This window comes from Diceros bicornis, chromosome 21 (genome assembly GCF_020826845.1).
Source record: "Diceros bicornis minor isolate mBicDic1 chromosome 21, mDicBic1.mat.cur, whole genome shotgun sequence".
Classification (NCBI taxonomy): Eukaryota; Metazoa; Chordata; class Mammalia; order Perissodactyla; family Rhinocerotidae; genus Diceros; species Diceros bicornis.
This window is the reverse complement of record NC_080760.1, coordinates 29,304,287-29,328,279: the sequence shown is the minus strand read 5'-3', so window position 1 is coordinate 29,328,279 and position 23,993 is coordinate 29,304,287. Positions and strand designations below refer to the sequence as shown.

General features: G+C 34.6%; 1 protein-coding gene across 3 annotated transcripts in view; it reads left to right on the top strand.

Moving 5' to 3' along the window:
- The window catches only part of CSMD3 (CUB and Sushi multiple domains 3), a 1,210,091-nt gene that overhangs the window by 1,171,230 nt on the left and 14,868 nt on the right, over positions 1-23,993 (top strand). For all 3 annotated transcript variants that reach the window (XM_058564813.1, XM_058564812.1, XM_058564811.1), the window contains 7 exons: positions 5,762-5,941; positions 7,550-7,723; positions 8,463-8,636; positions 9,585-9,658; positions 15,563-15,674; positions 18,027-18,206; positions 20,827-20,892. In XM_058564813.1, coding sequence (XP_058420796.1) covers positions 5,762-5,941; positions 7,550-7,723; positions 8,463-8,636; positions 9,585-9,658; positions 15,563-15,674; positions 18,027-18,206; positions 20,827-20,892 — 960 coding nt within the window. The remainder of the gene's footprint in view (positions 1-5,761; positions 5,942-7,549; positions 7,724-8,462; positions 8,637-9,584; positions 9,659-15,562; positions 15,675-18,026; positions 18,207-20,826; positions 20,893-23,993) is intronic.

The window sequence follows — 23,993 nt, the reverse complement described above, 5'->3', positions numbered from 1 at the left end:
ATGCGTAAAGATACATGCACCCCTGTGTTCATTGCAGCGTTATTCACAATATCCAAGACTTGGAAGCAACCTAAGTGCCCATCAAGGGACGAATGGATAAAGAAGATATGGTATATATACACAAGGGAATACTACTCAGCCATAAGAAACGATGAAATCCAGCCATTTGTGACAACATGGATGGACATTGAGGGTATTATGCAAAGTGAAATAAGTCAGAGGGAGAAGGTCAAATACCGTATGATTTCCTTCATTAAGTAGTAGATAATAACAACAATAAACAAACACATAGAGACAGAGATTGGCTTGGTGGTTACCAGAGGGTAAGGGGGGAGGGAGGAGGGCGAAAGGGATAATTTGGCACATGCATGTGGTGATGCGTTGTAATTAGTATTTGGGTGGTGAACATGATGTAATCTATGCAGAAATAGAAGTATAATGATGTACACCTGAAGTTTATACAATGTTATAAACCAATATTACTGCAATAAACAAAAAATTTAAAAAAAATGAAATAGAGAAGTGTGGGTATATAATGTAATTGGACTACTTACGGATTCAGTTAATAAAAAATAATTTACACAAAAATCTAGTATCTTTGGGCACCTTGCCAGAAACTGAGAATAAAAAGTTCAGTAAGTAAAGTCTCTGGTTTCTAATATTTCATAGGCCAGTGAAGTAGCTTTGATATTCCAAGCATTTTTGCTCTTTGAGAATTTCCCACCAGGTTAATTTGCAAATATACCTTTCATTTGCTTGATTGCCTAGCAACAACACACACACACACACACACTCTTTTTCTGTTCTTTAAAAACCCCAGTCCAATCACATGTGTAGATGTGACAGCTATGATTTGCCTTGTCCATTTTAATGATTTCAGGAAACATTTTTGAAATAAACATAATTTAATAATAATGGTAATGCCCTTCCCATCCCCCCTCATATCTAGCCATTGTAGAGATGTTGGTAAAAGGGTAAAATTTTCCTCACATGAAGTCTATCTGCTAATATTCAACCAGCTTCAGATTACGAATGAGTTGAGAAATTGCCCATTTAATTAATCTTTCTCTAAAAGTATGCCTCACAAACAGGAACTCTTCCCTCTTTTCTATACCCATTCTTCTGCAACTCTGTACAGGTCCTCATGGAACTCACTGAGAGTGCTAGAGTGTGAATCTTCCCCAAAATAACTAGTTTTCTCATGGGTAGGTAAAAGAATATATCATAAAATCAAGGTCATGCATTTAGACATCATGCACACTTTGGCAGAGAAATTAGAAACGTTAAGAAACATCCATGGAACTAAAACAAACTGGAAGGAAAAGATCTTTGCCCTACTACCGGGAAGCTCATAACAGTACTCGAATTATAAAATTTGGTGAAGTTCTTTTCTGTGATGTTCAGACTGAGAGAAAAGATCTGAAAATTAACCACACATAAATACTCATTCAAAAACACAGGTTTGTTTGTTTTGGCAGCACAAAAACCCCTTGGGATTTTAATAGTGTTGGGTCCTTCCCTTTTGATGTCTAACAGACAGAGCCCCCTCTGGTACCTAGAGTGCAGAGTGCACTTAATGGTTTGGGAAGAAGATATAATCTGTGCCAGGACAGAGCTTGTCAAGTGGAGTAAGGATTAGCTTTCAAGCCTAAAAAGAAATATGTTTATTTGTTTCCTGGATTTTTTTTTTAACCTACCAGGACTTCTTCCAAATTGAGCAATGCCCTACATCTGGCAGATCTTGTCATTTGGGCCAGGGACAGCATACTCAATCAGATTCAGTGATAAATGAATCCAAGGCTTTTGTTCCAAATAACCAGGACCAAAACGGTCCTTACTGGGTCTTTGTTACCAACCTGAGAACTCTCAGAGATTTTCTTTTTTTTTGGTGGAGGATAGGTCAGGGAGGTGGGGCTAGTCTCACACAAGAGAAAGCTGGGGACTATCCCAGCAGGAAACTGGGTGAAGTGAAGCTAAAATGTCATATATATCTCCTTACGGAGAGAGAGCTATCCCTCAGTGCCGTGGTTCTCAAACCGGGGCGATGTTTCCCAGGGGACATTTGGCCGGGTCTGGAGATATTTTTGGCTGTCACAGTGCAGGTGAGTGGAGTGTGCTATCAGTATCTACCAGGCAGAGGTCAATGCTAAACATTCTCAATGGATAAAGCAGCCCCCACAATCAAGAATTAGTTGGTCCCAAATGTCAATAGTGCCAAGGTTAAGGCTGAGAAAATCTACCTTACTGAAGTCTGAAAAGCAAACTAACGTTTGAATTGGGAGATTATGTAAAATCAGAAGAGGTATCAGGGAAATGGTTTGACCACCTTTCTGGAAGTTCATTCTGCTGTAGTAAAATTCTGTTCTGGCCTTAGAACCTGCAAAGCATATGTGTAATGATGCTGGGGCAAGCACGTCCATTGCTGGATTGTCTTTAATAGGAAAACAACGGGATAGCTCAAACATCTGTCCGCAGAGGTTTGGTTACGTGAATTATATTGCATGTATATCCATGTAAGGGAACATTATGTCATTAAAAATGCTACATGGATCTATGTTTATAAACATGCAAAAATGTCCATTAGATATTGAGTAAAAAGATGAATTCTGTTATTAAAGTGTGGGTAATGTAATCCTATTTTATTTAAAAATGCATATTTATAGTGCTCGTTTAAGAAGTTGGAAGAGAAAGTAGTTTTGAAGTGGCATAGACTAGAATTACCACAGTTATGTTTTATTTTCAGCACAGAGGTTATATACTTAGATTTATCATAAATGATTGCCCAATGGGCATCAATTACATGATAGAAGCTAATGAGAAAAACTCCCACAAAAACAAATTCAAACTTTAAAGCAATTTATGTGTTTTTCGGAATCTGAGCTGACTATTTAATCATTCCTTACATACTCATTCACTCATTTATCCTTTAAACAAATGCTTAATCTCTTATGATGAGTTATACACTAGCCTAGGCTCTGAGAACACAGCAGCGTAGAAAAGAGACAAAATATCTTCATGGAGTTTATTGGTGTGTGGGTGTGTCTGTGTGTGTGTGTGCACACTTGTGCACTGTGTGCTTAGGGATTTTGGTGACCTCAGAAAAGATTTTCTTGCAATAACCACAGGACCCCGTTGTCATGCAGTGATGTCTGTGATTTTTAGGGTAAAACCCTAACGAGCTAGTCGAAGGTTTTGCCTGGAAACACCGAAAGCCTTTTTTTGTTGCTGCTGAAAACAAGCTGGTGATGAATGAATTGACTTGTGGAGCAGGTGCTGTTTACAAAGACTGTTGCTATTGGAAACTGCCTCTGTGACTGGCCTTTGCTTCATTAGGAAGCCACCAAACAAATCTTTCTGAGACTGTTGTCAGGCATTTCATTCATGACGCCGCTACGATATGCAGAACTCTTTCTTAGCGCCTCTGTGAAATACACCCTCTGTCCTCGCTTTCGGTGGCGGTGGCTGATTCTCAGCTCAGGTGCCTCACGACCCGGTTAGCTGTTCTTTCTCGCCAGGATTCTGATTCATCTGTAAATCACTGCCCAGAAAATAACAACAATTTGTAGGCATTCTCTTTAATTTTTCTCTTCTTAACTGGAATCTCGGTTAAAAATCTAAAGTAACATAGGGTAAAATAAAACAAAATAAATTGAAGACTTCTCCTCACTTTTAAATGGCTGTAAATTTTGAAACTGCAAAAAGAAATGACATTTTCTTGGTACATAAGCAGGATTTGATTTTCTATCCAACTCAGTTGTATAATTTAAAAAGTCTTTTTCTCATCAATAATTAAAGGAACAAAAATCATCCTCTATGCAAAACTCTTATTAGGAGTCAGACAGAAACACTCAATGAGTGTGATATCAGCAGACTGTCTCGAGGGCTCAGAAGATTAGAAGGTGGAGTGCCATGAATATTGTTCTTTAATTTAAATGCCATTATTCATGGTCTTAAAACTTCTTAGCCTCAACAGATTAGAATAATATGAAACAAATGTTGACATTCATAAATTTTAATGGTGAGTTAATAAACACAATGTAACTAGGTGCTGTTAAGGTCCTTCCATGCCTTAATCTATTTTTAGTCTTTAACTCTAGACCTCCAAAATACGGGGAAGAATTAATTAAAAATAAAAACGAAAGAGTATAACCCAGATTTACCTGGTGAAATTATTTACCCCTTTATGAAAAAAAAATTCAAAAGGCAAAAAAAGATACTAAAAGGCAAGTATGCCACATGTTTTTTCTCTCCAGAAAAGTGTAACGTTCTGTGTTTGTGTTTTTCTCTTAGCCACCAGAAAGCTTATAGACAACTCATTGCCTATATCATGCTTAAGTCATGTGCTTCAAAACAGCAAGTGCTTCTGTGGCTTATGGCTTACGTATAATCTCTGTTATACCTTATTCCTAATTGCCATATTTAAAACTATTTTTATTTTGTATGCTGTCTTAAGTCTTTTTGAAAGTTTTTGGGTAGCATCATAAATGATAATATTATATATGTAATCAGAGCCAGCTTTATGGACCAGTGCAATTGATAGAACCTCATGCTCCAAAGGGTCCTGTGCTCAGGGTTTAATGCTCTGTGATTGCTATCTCAAAATTCTTAATAATTTTATCTTTGAATTTGTGTTTTGTAACTGAGGTCCACTGGGACAATGGAGGATGTGCTGAGGGTTTGGAGCCTCTGCTTATGGCTGTTGGCCTCCCTGCCTCCCTGTCTTCTTAGGAGGGGTTATGGCCTTTTACTACCCACTACTTGGTGCCCCGGGGCCTGTCTGACCTCCCCATTCCCACCCCTGCTCTGGGGCCACTGATGCCCTCTGCCCAGCTGGTCCATTGCATTGTCAGCAGAGGGAGGCTCACATTTCAACCGTGTCCTCCACCCTCTTGTGGGGGCCTGCGTGCAAGCATGGGGCACGTCAGAGTCGGGCGTATTCATAAAGTCTTGGGGCAGAGTAGGGCAGCAGCTGTCCCTGTCCTGGGCTGGCAACACCAAAGCATATTTAGCAAGCATTTGGCGGAGGCCTTTCACTCAGCCCCAATTCAAGAAGCAAGTGCATTCCAGAGTGGGGGGTTGCAATTTCTTGGGGGTGATTCGTTCACTTGGGTTGGCAATGGATTGATGGAAATGAAAAATTGGTTTCTCTGTCCCTAGCTGTGGCGTTTTTGTTTTGCACCAGGCCTACAAATTATGGATCCTGCTCTGTTTGTGATAAATTCACATTTAGTAGTTTATTCATTCTTTCATTTATTCAATAGAAATTATTCTTTTTGCACATAGCATTGTTTTAATTAAAAACTGTTATAATACCCAGTTGAGTGAAACTGTGCAGAAAATATGCTTTCAGTCCAGCAAGCCTGATAAATTAGAGATTTCAGTAGACACGTATAGGAATACAGATTTCAAATATTATGTTAGAAATCTTGATTTTATAGGATGGCTTCTCTAGGATCATATAAAACAGGTTAAAAGAGGTTGCCACATCAGAGTTCCCTACAACATAATAGCATATTAACCTACCTTTTTCAGAGTCTAAATGACTGTTTCTGAACCATATGTATAGAGTCTGTAATAACATACCTGATCATAATCAGGAATTGCCAGTATGTGCTTTAAATATGCTTATGTTTTGTGATTAAAAATGAGCATGATAACTAATTTTTCCTGCTTATATGTCAAGTATGCCATATGCTTTCTACTCCTATATATTAAATGCATGCCACACTAACCGTCTGCTCTTCTAATCCAATACTGATAGTAATCAGTTGTGGAGACCCAGGTATACCAGCCAATGGACTGAGATATGGAGATGATTATGTGGTTGGACAAAATGTTTCTTACATGTGCCAGCCAGGCTATATAATGGAATTGAATGGTTCCAGAATCAGGACTTGTACAACTAATGGCACATGGAGTGGAGTAATGCCAACTTGTAGAGGTATGATTATGATTTCTTCAGTATTTATAAGTGATCACCACCACATATTTACTTTTTTAATATGCAAATTTAAAGTAAATTTAAATAGTGTTTTTTGTATTGTTTCACTTTTTTTTCCGGTACTGAAAAAAGACTGCTGCAAGTTTTATTTTTAAGCCATAGAAATAATAATATATAGGATTTAAAAGTGATTATTTCAACAAAAATATTATATCTTGTTGTGAGTAATGACCATAAACTTTAATGCAACCAAAACAACAAAAATATCAGGTACTCTGATATGTAATCAACATCATCATTTATATGATTGATGAAAATTTAAAAGAGAAGATAACCTTAATGAATTAGAACTTTAATTTGATGATCCACTTGGGTCAAGTAATTCAAGGATGGGAGAAAAACTTTCTATAATTTGAGAACAGTCAGACTGAATTATAGATCTGCAATTTTTCTTAAAGAAAAGGAAAATGTTTTTTTTTAAAGAACACAATCTAGAATTAATCTTTTAATCAACATAGGCATAAATTTGCTACTTTATGCTATTTTTTTCATTGGAAATATTTTCATAATTTTTTTGCCAATTTTTTGATTACTTATAGAATATTGTAGATGCAATGTTAGACAATTTATATTGTTTTATAATAATATTGGTTTTTAATAACGGAGATTTCTCATTCAGGCATCTTTCTAAACATCTGTGATTTGACAGTTTAATATCTCCCTGACAAAATTTAACAAAAAAGAATAATTCCAATGTATGTCTTTTTCTTTTTGATTACATAGTTTCTGAATCAGATCACTCTAATTATATAGTTACTATATAAAAATATATGAACAGACATTTTATATTTTAGAAGTTATTTCATACATCATTAATTGATTCTGATAATGGCAATGTTCTAAAACTCCAAAAAATTATTCATATATGTTGCTAGTCATCAAAATACAATCATTCCTCATTTTTAGATTTTGTAGTTGGTACCCTTCTTTTCCCCTTTGTCCCTTATCCAACCCATCTTTCCTTGAGGACAACTTAAAACAATTTTAAAAATGAATGTTTAATAATTAATCATTTAATAATGAATTAAAAACCCTACACTAAGTCTTAACATATGAATCTAAGTGGTTAATAGAACCTATTTGTATATTTTAATGAGATACACGATCTACGTTTTCAACAATGTCACAGAATTACTCCCACATTCCTTGCTACAATGTTAACACTATATATAGCCAAACAACCCAGCTCTTCAGTCTGTCTAAAGGTCATTGGAAAATAATTTTATATAAAACCAATAATTTATCAGCTACAGTATACTGGATAGAAGGTCACCCTCTATTTGCCTTCCCTTAGATGTCAGACAGCCTGTTATTTTGGAAGAGAATCTCTGACAACCAGTAGCCATTACATTGCCAAGAAATAGTCACATCCTAGAGGGATTAATTCCAGGGATGTTTCAGGAATACTACCAGGAGAATAAAACATGTCACAGCATATTGTCCTCCAAAGGTTAAATTAGCACATATGCTTCTTCTAATGATATTTATGTTTTTTTACATCCAGGATATTTCAACAGCTGTGTCTAATCGCTTTTAATGTAATTGCAGCTGTTACCTGCCCAGCTCCTCCCCAGATCTCTAATGGAAGGTTGGAAGGAACAAATTTCGACTGGGGCTTTAGTATTAGCTACATCTGTTCTCCAGGCTATGAACTATCCTTTCCTGCTGTTTTGACCTGTGTAGGGAATGGTACCTGGAGTGGAGAAGTACCACAGTGTTTACGTAAGTATAATTTCTGTACTTAAAATTTTATTTTCCCATTTTCACTGTCTTAGAGCTACTTTACTGAGATTACAATTGTTACTGAATATTTTCAAGTTTTGCTAGAACAAATATGAGATTGTCAAACTCCTTTCAAGGCGTAATTAAAATTAAATGAAAGATCAGTATTTACTGATGTAGCTATTTTTCATGTAATCCAATCATTATGTTCCTTCTGCTCTGACTCTAAATTTTAGGCTAAACTGCTTTGTTCGCCAGCTTTTCTTATTTTCAAAATTATTCCTCAACATAGAGACCTTTTGAGATTAGTTCTCCTGCTGGAAAATTATTCTTATTTATGTCCAGTTTATTTCAACTGAACGCTCTAATTTTATTCCCAAATCCCTGTCTGCAATAAATCCATGTCACTTCTACATGTCATTCGAATCACGTTCTTATGATGGTATTTGCAATCTGTGTGTACAAATATGTGGTTTGATTCTTAAAAAAAATCTACAGTTATTAAGGTAGTCTACTAGGTAGAAAATATCTGAATCAGACTACATTTTTTTAATATAACGCTGAGTTGTACATTCAGTATTTATTCATGTAGACAAAAACTAAAAAAAATCATTGCGGTAGATTAATATGGATAGCATGTCACTTTAGTGTAATATTCCAATTATTTTCATTTTTTCCTAGACTGTTTACTCTGATAAATCCTAAATCTTTTCTTTAATCGTCTTTTTTTCACTTCCAGCAAAGTTTTGTGGTGACCCTGGCATACCTGCCCAAGGAAAAAGAGAGGGCAAAAGCTTTATATACCAGTCAGAAGTTTCATTCAGCTGCAATTCTCCTTTTATATTAGTGGGATCAAGCACCAGAATATGTCAAGCAGATGGCACTTGGAGTGGTTCATCACCTCACTGCATAGGTAATATCAATTAAAGGTTGATATGCTCAGTTATTCTGGAATTACTAGGTAGCAGTGGCATTTAATGGTTTTCTTTATCCTATAATAGTTGGATAAATATGAAAAACAAATATAAAATATAGAAAAACTTAGAAAGCACTAAAAGTAGATATTATTAAAACATATGATGTTATTTTTAGCATCTAAAACCTCCAGAAGAAATACTTGAAATAATTTTCTTGTTTATCAGTAAAAAAAGAAAAAAGCTTTCGGATTAACAGCATTAAGTACTAACATTTGTATAGATCTTTATAATTAATAAAGCATATTCAAGTGAAATTAAACTTGCTCCAAAAATGTAAAAAAGTTATGTTGATTTCAAAATGGCTCCAAGTACATTTCTATAATCCTAAAATTAAATGCCACATTTGGTAAACTAACCAAATAACCTGTTATTCAAGCTAACCAACTCAGACACTACCAGCCCTACCATTTTTTTATGCCTGAATCTCTTACAAGTATCAGTGAAAAATCTAAATAACTAAATCTTGTTTCTGAAAAAAACCTTTGCTTCTTGAGGGTAATATTATCCTACCTGAGATTAGAACTTAGCAAAGTCGTTGAGCAAATGTTTTATGCGTGTATTCCTCTGTCGTGTGTTCTTCATTTTTCCTTAACTTTTTATCCACAGAGATGGTTGGATGTCAAGTGCTTCTATATTGGAAGGGTTCGAAGTTCAAGAATTGTGTAATTCATATAAAATGAAGTCTACCTGAATTTCCTGCTTTAAGATTAGCAGGCTTCTCTCCATGGAAGAGATACTCTTTATATTATTTATACTCTTTATTATTACCTGTGGCCCTTTCATTAAGCCCCAGATCACTCAAAATTGTTTTGTAAGAGAGAGATATACATTTAAATATAATTCTAAATTTTAAAGGATCATTATGTTTTTCATCTTCATTTTAGAACCCACCCGTACCTCATGTGAAAATCCAGGAGTGCCACGGCATGGATCTCAGAACAATACATTTGGATTTCAAGTGGGTACTTTAAGTAAATATTTCCATTTGGTATAAAACTAGATCAAAAGGCTTCTTTGGTTCACGCACATATAATCCTGTTGGCACAAACAGAAAAAAAGTTAATCTTATATCTATATTCAGAAACATGTATGAGAAGGGTAACAGACAACAAAAGAGTGGAAGTAAAAGGAAATTAGGAGAAGAAAAATATACTTCAAGAAAATAGCCTAACTGACCCTGAGGATAAAATAAAAAAACACTGAGAGATAGCCGTGAACATAGGAAAAGCCATAAGCAGTAGTTAGTATGTAAGAGAGAGTAAGTAAGAGTAAGTGAGGGAATAAATGAGTAAGCTCTGCAGAAAGATGTGGGGACAGTGAGGAAAAGAAAAGACGAAAGAGGTGAAGGGAGAGACTTCTGAGACAAAGAGTTAGCAAATATACAAAAATGTGGTCATTCAGTAAGGCAAGAAGACTAAAATATTTTTGTCTTATATTGTGTATGTAATGCTAAAATATTTTTTAAACATTGTCGTTAATGTAGGAAATTTCTAAAAAATAATTTAACCATAAGCTTTTATTTTATAGCACATAGTTGGATTGTTATATTAGAATTTTTTAGCATGCCCAGTCGTGTGTGACTGTCTTTCTTATTTTTTCCTTTTCCAATTTCAATTTTATATAGAGATTCAGCAAGTTTTTCATTACGGAGGCCTAAGGAGCCAAAGTGCATGCTGATTCCAAAAGGAAATAGCTAATTTACACATTACCCAATTGCCTTGTGTTGCAGGGTCTTCTAAATTGTGCTCTTTTGTGTGAAATTCAGTGTGAACCTGAAGAACATCCATTTTTAAAGGAAGTACTCATCAAAGGTGCCATATTTTGTTGCTAAAAATAGTTTCCATTTATCTACAGTTCAGGCACAGTATGAACACTGATTTGATAGCGTTTCCAATTTTTCCAGTTTGCCTCAGACTCGTCTAGATAATACAAAAGTGTAAAAAAGTGTCTCAGTCTCTCTTACATTGGTGTTTTCAGAAAACTTTAGATTTGTATCACCATAAAAGGTTTTATCAATTGATCTAAATCCTTAAAAATGGACAACTAGCTAAATGGCATTAGTCCTCATCATAGAGATAAAGCAACAGAAACAGAAGGTGACTTGGCTTTGATCACAGAGCAAGTCAGTGACAAATATCCTGACAGAATACAGAATTTTGATGTTAGTGTCTGTGCACTAAATCCGGTGATTTTCTGAGGAATCTGAATCCTTTCTAGTAAATACCCTTTAGATAATGGGAATGGAAATGAGTAAGATTGAGTGTAAAATAATTATCCAATGAAATGGATAGAATCATTAACTGCATTTTAAGAATTCTATTATAATCATTGAAAAATGTTATCACAAAGTTAACCTAACCCTGAATTCATATTATTTGGCTAATAAACATATATTAGACCATTATATTCTATCTAGATAAATACGAATAGACTGTATTTCAAATATGATTGTCTAATTATGTATAATTATATTAATCTCTATTAAAATTACAAATGATGTACATGTTCAATGAGGGACATCAACTTTCTTACATGCATATGGCAGGTATGTGTCTATGTATCTATATACAATATTAATTATATTTTAATTATAAATAATTATTTATAATTATAAAATATAATTTTAAAATTATAATTATAAAATTATAAAATATAATTATAAAAAAGAGCCAACAATTAAGTTATATAATTCTAGCTAATATCAATTTATTGGTAGATTCCAAATGAATATGGTCTTATGTAACTGGAAAAGGCATCTTGATCAGTTGACAAAAACTCTTGCTTGCATGTAACAGAAACTATTTTGAGCTAGCTTAAGCCTAAAGGCTTTACAAGCCATGTGCAGATATGTCGGAGACCCCAGGAGAAGGGATCTAGGTGAGACTCATCAAGCCCAGAATCTAGGAACTGGACAGCAGTATCCAGTCTTTTCCACTACTCTCTGCTTACCTACTTTGTTTTCTGTCCCTGCCGATAGGCTCTGTGGCCAAAGGTGCATCATTTCTATTTACTCATCAGCCATATACAGAAAGTGATTAATTGTCTCAATCTCAGTTCCAAATTTCCAGAGAGAGAGTTGGAATGTCTCAGCTTTTGTATTCACCCCTTGTTTGATCAGGTGACCAGTAGTTTCTTAAGTAAAAGCATAGCTGTCAGGAAGCCCCCTTCGGGGAGAGACAAGAAAAAGGGGCAAGTTATGAAGTACAGAGGCATTCAAATCATTTTCTTAATTTTTTCTCTAATGTGTTCACTCATTCACTCTCTTTTTGTATATAGATTTATATAGTAGCTTTTTGGACATAGATATAATTATTAACGTATGAGAATATATCACCTGTTTCTAGAGGTGATGAAAACTCTAGTGTTAAAAACACTCAACAAGGGCTGGCCCCGTGGCTTAGCGGTTAAGTGCACACGCTCTGCTACTGTTGGCCCAGGTTCAGATCCCGGGCGTGCACCGACGCACCGCTTCCCTGGCCATGCTGAGGCCGAGTCCCACATACAGCAACTAGAAGGATGTGCAACTATGACATACAAGTATCTACTGGGGCTTTGGGGAGAAAAAGGAGGAGGATTGGCGATGGATGTTAGCTCAGAGCCAGTCTTCCTCAGCAAAAAAAAAAAGAAGAGGATTAGCACGGATGTTAGCTCAGGGCTGATCTTCCTCACAAAAAAGAAAAAACAAAAAACAAAACAAAAAAACACAAAAGTACTCAACGTGATTTCTCATATACAAAATATTGTAAGTTGGAACAATTTGGGGCTAAAAATAGATTGCTAGTGAAAGGAGTAGCTGTCAAAATAATTGATACAAAATCTAGATTAATTATGGAGTAAATTCCAGGCACATATATTTCACTAACTGCTGTATCACTCTGTAAATTAATCTCTGGGCTTTGTAAGACACATTGGATTTAGGGCTTGTTACATTAAAATGATTATAGATATGAAACGTTTTTAATCTGACTCTTAGATGTTTAACTCCAAGATATTTAACACTAAGGTATTTAACTCTACCAAAATAACCCTCGTGATTATGTATGATTTCAGGTTTATATGCAAAATTAGTACATAAGTACATTGAATGAGGTAAACATGTTACATAGTGATTTATTACCTTCAAATGATGAAAGATGACATGAATTTTAAAACGAAAAAACCATAAAATCCAAATTTTAAAATTAAAATCTTATGATTATTTTTGAATACAAACTCATAGGATATCTTAAAATTCAATTTTTCTTAAACCAGGAAGCTCAGGATGAGAATTGATGCTCCGTCAGTCAAAACTCCTTGCATCTCGTCTTAAGCATGTGTTAGTCCTTCATTTTTATGATCCTGCCTTTCTACTTCAATTTTATTAATCTAAATTTGTGTATGTCTTTTATTAGAAGCTACCTCATTTTTATTGGATAAAGTGTTTAATATGAACACATAATAGAAAAAATACAAATATAAAATAGCTGTTTAAAATACAGATGAAGCATATAAATTTTGAAACTTTAATTATATATCTGTAAAATATATATAATAACTTTCCAAATATATATATTTAAACATATGTATATATATATTTGAAAGTTGACAGCAACCATGCTGGGTACTCCACTTAAACAAATATATAATATTAAAAATCAGACACAAATAAATACAGTGGTGAAAATTCTAGCAAAGCAAGAGTCATTTCTTATAAAATATCACAGAAGGGGAAGATAGATTTATTTAGAATATTCTAAATTTATGCATAATTTTGATTATGCTATGTTTAGCTATCTAAACTTCATGACTTAGGAACTGACGTACAACATTTAAAAGAAGGGAATAAGGAGTTAAAGATAAAATAATAGGTGATGTTTATTAATTAGACATTTTAAAATTTTATAATGCATTTGCATACAACATGCTAATTGGGACTAATGTAAAGTGATTTTTGTCTGTGTGTGTGAGGAGGATTGTGCCTAAGCTAACATGTGTTGCCAATTCTCCTCTTTTTGCTTGAGGAGGATTGTCTCTGAGCTAACATCTGTGCCAATCTTCCTTTATTTTGTATGTGGGATGCCACCACAGCATAGCTTGATGAGTGATGTGTAGGTCTGCGTCCAGGATCGGAACCCACCAACCCCGGGCCGCCGAAGCAGAGCACGAGAACCCAACCACTATGCCACCAGGCATAGAATTTAGCTAGTTTCAAGGTCCAAATGGAATTTTGTATCAAATTATGTCACATTAGGCTTAGCCTTAAGTTGCTTTAGCAGATGGGAGTAGGGACTAAAAAGGAAAGTAGAAAACAGGGTCTGCATGATAAGCCCTGAGATAGCTACTGAGCATTCTCAGACTTCAGTAGCTGGGGAAGGCTGAAGTGGCAGACTCTAGATATCCCTTTTCTTGTCCTCCACTTCTAATCATTTAATAAATCTTGTTGATTTTTTCTTGTAATGTATTTTGAGTAAATGACTTCTCTCCCAAGTCTGCTGACACAAGTTAATCCAGCTTTTATCCTCTCAAATCTAAAATGGCAGTGCCAGCGACATAATTCTTAGAATTTCTATTCATCATTCTTTTTATTGTTTAATAATTTCTCCCTTCAATCGCTAGTTTAATTTTCCAAAGATGTTGTTTTCTACACAAATTTTGCTTGCACTTTATATTTTTACTAAAAAAAGATTTCAAATGTCATTGCCTGCCATTTGAGACCCTTCAGAAACTGATTCTTACTCATGACTCTGACTTTATAATTATAGCTAGAATTTATTTAAAACTTATATGTCATCCCTGTGTAGACTGGATTATATATCCTATTTCATTTAATCCTTAAAACAAATCTCAAGACAAATGATATTATCATCTTTATTTATAGATGGGAGGTTAAGTCTCAAAGAGGAGATATACCTGATTCAAGTAATATCAGATCCAAAGTTAAAGCCATGCATATATTATTCTGGGGTCTGGTTTCTTTTTTACTCTATCTCATTGCTTCCCACTTACTCCCACTTTCCTGCTCACTGTGGAAACTATCCATGCCAACTAATCAAATATACTATCTTTCTTCTCAAAATATATGATGTATATTTTAATATCCATAACTTTTGTCATCATATTCTTATCTTTTCTACTTTTATATCAGTTGTTCTTAAACTTCAGTGTTCACTAAAATCACCTGGAGGGCTTGTTAAACCACAGATTCCTGGTCCCTACCTTAGGAGTTTCTGACGCAGTGGGTGTGGGATAAGGTCTGAAAATTTGCATTTCTAAAAAATTCCTAGGTGATTCTGGGGTTCCTGGGCACCACACTTTAAGAAACATCATTCTATATATTTATCTAAATCTCACATCCTTATAAACTTAGTGCAAAATGCATCTCTTCCATTGTATATTTCTGTTACCACCACAACCTTCAGTCAACACCTTTGCATTTAATCTCATATTGCCTTTACTGTCTTCCATATTCATTTGCCTCTTATGTTGTTAGTTATCTTTATTTCCATATATTTCTATATCCATCTTCATTTATCTATATTTATTTAACTCCCTATCTATCTGTCTGTCTATCTGCTATTCATATATAGCTTATTGGCCTTTTGGTATCCTACGTAGTTTCTTCAAATTATCGTGGCAAAAAGTTTGGCATGTATAAATACATTGGGTACTCAAATAGTTGAGAATGATACATACATGAAGAGATCTAAGTTTTTTCTTTATTCTTTATTTTTTCTCCAATTTTATTTTAAATCATATTTCAATTTCTTTTCTTTCCAGCTTCTATTGTGCAGAATTTCTTTTGAAAACATTTTCTTGTGCAAGATTTTTTTTTATCTGTTGCTATATTTAAAGTTGCATTGGGACTTTTGTTTTTTCTCTATAGGTAGGAAGTGTTGTACAGTTCCATTGCAAAAAAGGGCACCTTCTCCAAGGGTCTACAACACGTACTTGCCTTCCTGACCTCACATGGAGTGGAATTCAGCCGGAGTGCATACGTAAGTATTGTTGTTAAGAAATTATGCTTATCATGGGTAAGAATTTATATGGATTTTTTTCTTCCAACTGTGAAAATAAATTTATATTTATACAACAGATGTCTCACATTGATTTTTTAGGTTATTATAAAATATAATTTATGTGTATAACTTTATTACTATATCATAACCCATGCTCACTGGGGAGCATTCTTTCTAAAGAAGCCAGAAGACATGAGGCACACTTTTGTTCCTTTTTTTTTTTTTTGAGGAAGATCGGCCCTGAGCTAACATCTGCCAATCCTCCTCTTTTTTTTTGCTGAGGAAGACTGGCCCTGGGCTAACATCCATGCCCATCTTCCTCCACTTTATATGGGACACTGCCACAGCATGGCTTGCCAAGCGGTGCATCGGTGCGCACCTGGGATCTGAACCAGCAAACCCCGGGCTGCCACAGGGGAGCGCATGGACTTAACCACTTGCGCCACTGTGCCGGCCTCACACTTTTGTTCTTTTTGAAAAGCTCTTGTGTTTGTGTTCTGTTTGGTCACCTGGTAATTTCAGATGATGATTAGTTTTTAGATTCATAGATCTGCACCTATGAATCTGAAGTACTCTGCGATACAGGAGGCTCCAATGGAGTGACTCTTAATCTCTTGTTACTTGTGAAACTCTCTGAGAATCTGAGGAAAGCTAGAAACATCCGTGAAAGGAAATATGCATGAACACCTTGTCCAAAAGCTTGAATACTATTTCAAGATTTCCCAGAGCTTCTAAATATGCACTGATCCTAAGTTAAGAGCACTTGTTGTACAGATTAAATAAGAACAAAGCCCAAAGACACTAACCAGTCTTTTCTGACTTATAGTTAGAAATAAATTTCAGCTGGTGAGTTACGTATCTCTTCTTTCCCTCCCACTGCTTCTTTTTATCTTCTCCTGTATCTTTTTAAATTCTGAGCTTCTTGGGGGAAAAAATAAGGAGTAAGCAGAAGTAGAAATACTCATCAGAATTCTATCTAGCTTTCAGGATTTGCTCAAGTTCAAATAAGTCTTGTGACTATAGTCTAGCACTGTTCAGAGCCACCCAAATAAACATGGGAGCCCCTGTGGTCACATGGCTTACTGAAAAACACTAGAAGACTCCACTGAGAAGTCATGTCGCATGCCTGGTTTGCTTATAGTATTTAAATATATCAAAATTCCTTAGAAGATAATTCCTCAGAGTGTGTACTTTAGAGTAGCTGTGTGGGATGTAACTAGATATTTCATAGTAAACCAAGATTCTTTGATGACCTACATTTGGGATACGATGATTTAAATGAAGTTAAACAGCATCTGTACTGCAAAGCATCTCAGAATTTCAATATGTGTATAACGTGGGTGCTGAGAATGTAACAGAGACAAACTCTTTGTGTTTATCCTTAGCAATATTTCCCCCATGGGGATTAAATTTCATTAAATGAGATTATATTAAGTATAAACCACGTAACACAGTGTTTCTCACATAGTGTTAAAAATGTTAGCCATTGCTTAAAGCTTTCTAAATCTCTATTGGGAAATTTGCTGTTTTGTTTGGGGGGGGAAATTCCTTGTAGTATCTACATCTGATTGAGAAAGGAATGATCTTTCTAAGACACAAAACAGGTGAACTGGGGGGCAGGACCAAGAAGTGCCATTAAGTATAGGTACAGTGGAATCAAGGTAGAGAATTAGGAGTGGGAGGAGACATGCAGAAAAGGAGGCAAAAATTTAAGTGAATGAAAAGATACTGCTAGCACATGGACCGAAAATATGGCCAGAGAATTCTATATGTAAAAAAATTATTAAATTGTAAAGTTATAAAATGTTACATTATTATTAAAATATATCAGAGCAACATAATGAGCTGTGGTTGGATTTAACTTTAGAAAATATGTTTTTAAATTTAAAATAAATATAGCAAATAAAGAATCATAAAATAACATTTCCTAAACTGGTATAGAAAATCTGAGTTTGACAAACTTTAAAAGGTGTCTTACTATGGGACTTTTTAAATCCTTTAAAATGCTAATATATATTTTGACTCTCTAAAATGGTGACATAGTACATGCTTATGAGCTTAATTATTCATAGTAAGTCTTTTTTCCCCCTCAGTTTACCTGTTAACATCTACCAGTGTTCCACAGATGATTGTTTAGGAAATGCTAGTCTTCTATGAAATCAATATTTATATTTACATTGATGCATTTTCCTTGATTCATTAGAATAACTACTTAAAGGCATGTTTATGTAAAGGCATTAACATACCTCCAAAAATATTTCATGACTTCGAACTCAAAATTTTCTTAATATGTCTATAAAAAATGAAAATTCTTCTCTTTTCTTAATATAGCCCATAGCTGTAAACAACCGGAAACTCCTGCTCATGCAAATGTAGTAGGAATGGACCTTCCATCCCATGGGTATACACTAATTTATACCTGCCAGCCTGGCTTCTTCTTAGCAGGTGGAACAGAACATAGAGTGTGTAGATCTGATAACACTTGGACTGGAAAAGTTCCTGTGTGTGAAGGTAAGTTTTCTCTACAAAAGCTTTTAACAGAAGATGTACTATTTCAGACTTCCTCAGATACAACAGACAAAAAAATCAATTCAAATTAGCTTAGGAACAAGGGAAATTTGTTGGCCAAGTCCAAGGGTAGGAGTGACGTAGATACTTCTGGACCAGAGGCACAGAAATATTATTCAGGTTTTTTTCTAGCTTCTTTTCCATGCTCCCTTTTTTCTTCTTGCCTTTATTTCTTCTTCTAGTTCTCTATTTATGGTAGGTGTATTAGTTTCCTAGGGCTGCCATACCAAAGTACCAGAAGCTAATGGCAAAAAAGAACAGAAATCTCTTCTCTCACAGTTATGGAGGCCGCAAGTCCAAAATCAGTGTGTCATCAGGGCCATGCTTGTGTCCTCTGAAGGCTCTGGGAAGAAGCATTCCTTACCTCTTGGCTTCTGGCTATCCTTGGCATTCCTTGGGACATAGCTGCCTCACTCCAATTTCTACCTCCATCCTCATTTGGCCTTCTGTCTTATGTATCTGTGTATATCCTCTACTTTTCTTATAAAGACACCAGTCATTGGATTTAGAGATTATTTCAGGATTATTTCACCTCAAGATTGCCAATTAATTACATCTTCAAAGATCCTATTTCCAAATAATCTCATATTCTGAGGTTCCTGATGAACACGAATTTTGGGGGTACACTATTCAACCCACTACAATAGGGAAAATTGCTGCCAGCATTCCTGGGTTCATACCCTTCCAACGGAGTAATTCTGGTAGAAAGAGTTTTTTCTCTACCAGAGTAGAAAGCACTGTTCAGGAGTATGATTGCCACAGTTTTGAATGGAGTCCATCTCGAAATCCATTACTCGGCCAGAGTGATATGATATTTTGACCAGATCTAGAAGAAGTGTCCACTGCTGTTGTAGCTTGATCAGGACAATCCCCATCTGGACAAGCCATAATGAATTTACCAAAAGAAAAAGAGTTATATTTCCAGAAGAAGGAGCAAAGGAAGTTTTTCTAGAGTTCTTGATAAGGTCATCCATAAATTCCTTTTTCTTTTCTTTTCAGGCCTTCTAATTCTTGATCTTTTGCAGCTCTCATAAATGTTAATGACTTTTTCCTTCTTGAAATGTTTTCACTCTTTTCTCTTAGCTAGAGCATTGCTCAGGAATTTTTTTTCTTTTTAAAAATTTTTCATGATAGTGATCCCTACCACCTGAGATCTTATCCTTTTCTTTACTTGTCATTATCTTTCTCCGCTCGCCTGTCCTTTCATCTGCCCCTCCCCAACTCGAATACAATCTCAGTAAAAGCAGACTCTGTACAAAGTATTTACCACTGTAATTTTAACATCTAGATTAGTGCCTTGTATGCGAAAAGTGTTCAATAAATACTTGTTGAATAAATAAATGTTTTATTCCTTCATAATTCTGGCTCTCCATTTCCTTTATAAGCTTACTCTTTTCTACTCAAGCTTTTCTAAAGACTCAGTTCTTAGCCATCTCTTCCTTTTGTGCTATATTCTCTCCCTAGATGATCTCATTCAAGCCAATGGCTTCAACAGTCTGCTCTATGGAAATTATTTACAAATAAGTATTTCTAGCTCATTTATCTTCTTTTAGCTCCAGACTTACGTGTTCCATTGTTTACTTGATATCTCTTCTTGAATTCCTCAAAACCATTTCAATACTCGGTATATGTATATCTAAACTCATAAATTTCCCTTCACCGTAGTCTTCTTTTGGTGTTCCCTATCTCAGTGGTACCATCATCATATAGGAAATAGAAATCTAGTAGTCATCTTTGACATCTTCCTATCTCATTAAATCCACCAGGATTTCAATAGGTTTTTTTATCTATCCACTTTTCTGTTTTATCATCACTACTACAATAGTCTAACTCAGCATTGTCTCTACTGGGACTACTGCAGCAGCCTCCTAACTTCTCTGCCCATATCAGTACCCACTCCTTTCCAAATTGTTCTCCATCTTGTGTCCAGAATGATGTTCACCCAAGTCGCTTCCCCTTCAAGCCTTTTAAAGACATTATACTGTCCTTAGGATAAAGATTTAAGTCTTTACATGGTCTAGAAGCACTGTCTGTCATAGCTCCTACAACTTCCCGGGCACATCCAGTACCCTACATGATTTCCTTGGTTTTGGGCTACCTTTAGTTTGGCTTAAAACTTTAGTTTTAAGTTTTCACCTTTGAATCTATCAGATTTCTTGTGACACCATGAGCTATCTTAACAAGTTTTGATTCTTAAATGTAGACCCTACCCAAATGATTTCTGCCTTTTTGCAGCAGGAACACATTCTCAGCCCTCAGCCTCCATGTTGGAATCAACTGTTTTCATGTTAGTTTGTGCCTCAAAGATAAGAAACAGTATCCCAAAGTGATATGGCAGCACTAATCTTCCCCTTTTCCCACTGGGCTATAATGGGAGTAGTTACTGAAGTTGATCACTCTATAAGAAGAGAGTTGAGTGGGGACCAAGATGCCATGATGAACAGGACATTTTGGAGAAAATGATATGAAATGTCAGAGAATAAAATTAGCAATGCATCACATTTTGTGTGTGTGTTATTAATTATACTAACTTTTTTGTAAACATTTTCATTTCTTCTCATAGCTGGTTCCAAAACATTGGTGAAAGATCCTAGACCTGCACTAGGAACACCCAGCCCAAAGCTAAGTGGTTAGTAATTTCAGTTGTTTTTCTAGAAGTCATGATGTCTAAAAGTGTTCTACTGTTTTCTTGACAAAGTGACCATTTATTTAGAAAAGTATGTATCAGTATGGGAAAACTATGCATTTGACTATTTGGAATTTGGAATTTGATAATTTGTGTTATAAGCTGTTGAATTTCAAGCAATATAATACTGCGACATATTAATATTCCAAAATATTATTTATAGTTCCCTCTATAAAACTTCCCTTCAAAAGTATCTTTAAGTTACTATAAACTAATAGCAATGTTTTGCTTAAAATATTAAACTAAAAAATGAAACTTTATATAACATTTTTAAATACAGATTTTCTTTTTTACAAAGGAAGGAAATACACTTGGCATGAGAGTAAAAGCTCAAGAACTTCTAGAATTTGTCCAATTTAATTTCAGTTATTAGATTTAAAAAACAAATTTTAAAACTTAGCGTAGTCATTAAAAATGTGGGCTTTGAAGTCCTACAACCTTGATATAATTCCCATATTATACACTCCCTACCCTATGACCTTGAAAAAGTTATTTTATATATCTAAGCCTCCATTTCTTTATATGTACAAAAGAAATAGTGATTAGATGATTATAAATGAGCTTCATGAAAGTGAAGTGCAAAGTGCTTCACCAATAGTAAGGGCTCAATATATGAGAACTGCTTTTTTAGTATTAGTCAGTATTTTATTTACGTGATATAAATGAAAAGCTACCGATAAGATTAAAGGCTATGTCTAATCTTTTACCTTGGAGACAGATTTAGCCCAGGTGTATTGAGCCAGGAACAGTGAGTGTTAGGATCAAATTTTAGTTGGATACGGAGGTTCACAATGTATATGCTATAAAAATGGAGCGCCCGCAAAACTCTGAGACACTGATTTATTCAACACTCAGTGAAAACAGACTGAATGCCACTAAGGCAATCAAAGAATATGTCAACATAGAAGAGGAAGGTTAACAATGGAGTCAGAAAACCATAATGGACAATCAATGTACAGAATTTTCCCAGGGAGATGCTGTATATGGGAGCAGATGGGTGCTCTGAATAAAAGCTGTGGCCCATCAAGTATAAACCTGGACTGTCCTGGGCAAAACATGGCCAGTGGTCACCAATAAATAAATCAGACAGACAAAAAAGTAAAAAAGAATATGGAAGAACTAAACACAATTAATTAGCTTGACCAATATAAATATATAAAGATTTCTGCATCAAATAATTATAGAATATATATTTTCCTCAAAGGCACATGGGACAACTATAACAATTGATCATACATTAGGTAATAAATAAATCTACACAAATTTCAAAGCAAAGTTAGTTTTATCTGAACATGATGCAATTAAAAGTTAATAAGAAACTGGATAAATTTTTAAATTCTGAAATGTTTGGAAATTAAGAACAAAATTAATACTGATGAATAATTCATGAATTAAAGAAGAAATTAAAACAAAATATAACACTAGAACTTAGTTGTGTTGAAAAATCTAAATATCAAAACTTGGGGACTAAAGCAAAAGCAAAGTTGTAAGGGGAATTTATAACATTAAATCCTTACTTTAGAAAAGAAGAAAGCCTCAAAATTAATGAGTGAAGTGTCCCTGATATAAAAAGTGTAGCAGAATAAACAAAAGAAAGAAGAAATCAATGTAATAAAAATGAACAGATAACCCCCAAAGATACAATAGAAGAATCTCAGCAGAGCCAAATGTAGTTCATTGAAAAAAAAAAGTGAAAAATTTCTGTAAAGATTGATCAAAAAAGGAACAAAAAATAAATAACAAAAGGAAATTTGAACATAACTACGTAAAGAATAGATTAAGTAAATTAGAAATATATTAACAAAAAACTATCAATAACTGCCAAATTTTTTTAAAAAATTAAACAAAATGGGCAAATTACTAGAAAAGTATATCTTACCAGAACTAACAAAAGAAAAGTTGATAATCCTGTAACAAATAAAGTAGTAGTTAAAACTATTTCCATAAAGAAAAAACAGATCCATATGGCTCTACCGATGAGTTCTACCAACAGAACAGACCATCCCAATTTTATAAAAACTCTTTGAGTCAATAAAACTCATTCTATGGGTCCAACATAACTCTAACAACTCTGATAAAGACGTTATAAAAAAAGGAAAATTACAGGATCGTTTGACTCAAGATCATAGATGAAAAAATCCTGCATAAAATCTTAGTTAATTGAATACAACTTTCTAGTAAAGATGACACATCATTACCAAATTGGGTTCATGAAAGATATGCAGGGACATTTTCACGTTAAATAGTGCTTAAAAGTAATCTATCACATTAAGAGATTAACACGCAAAAAATTATGATCATCATAATACTTGCAAAGAAAATGTTTTATAAGATTCAACATCTATTTATAATTTAAAAAAACCTCTTAATAAATTAGAAAGGAAAGGAATTTCTTTAACCTCAGTAAGGTATCTATTAAACTCTTGAGCAACATGATCTTAAATGGGACATTAGAAGCATTTCATTCAAAATGAATGACACACAGTGATTAAATTACTCCAAAGTAACAAGAATGAAATTTGGCAATGGTATCGAAGTCTGGAGCATGATAACTTTACTTAGCACTGCTGTGAGGCCTATAAAGCAAAGTTTAAATTCAAATATGTCTTAAAAGAAAAGATCATGACCATAATTGTCTTCCTCCTTTTCATTGATATCCACGTCAGTGATATTTGGATGACACTTTAGAGTTTACAGAGAACTTCCAAACACACAATCACATTTAAATCTCAAAATAGACTTAACAATAGAAAGAAATATTAGTACTCCCATTGTACGTTGGGATATGAATGACCAAGTAGTGTTTGCCTCTCCCATCCTATCATGAGTTCCATTTCGCAGTTATGTACGGGAAAGGTGGAGGCTGGTAGTGGTGGCGTGCTACAGCCAGCAAGTAGAGGCTCATCGTAACCAATTGTATGCATTATTCCAGACTGTGTTCAGTGATGTCATGTTGGTAGTTTGAAATCTGCCATTATGGGAATTTTACACCATAGAAATCAGCAAATACTACAAATCAGTTTTTGTGTTATTTTTTCTGGAGA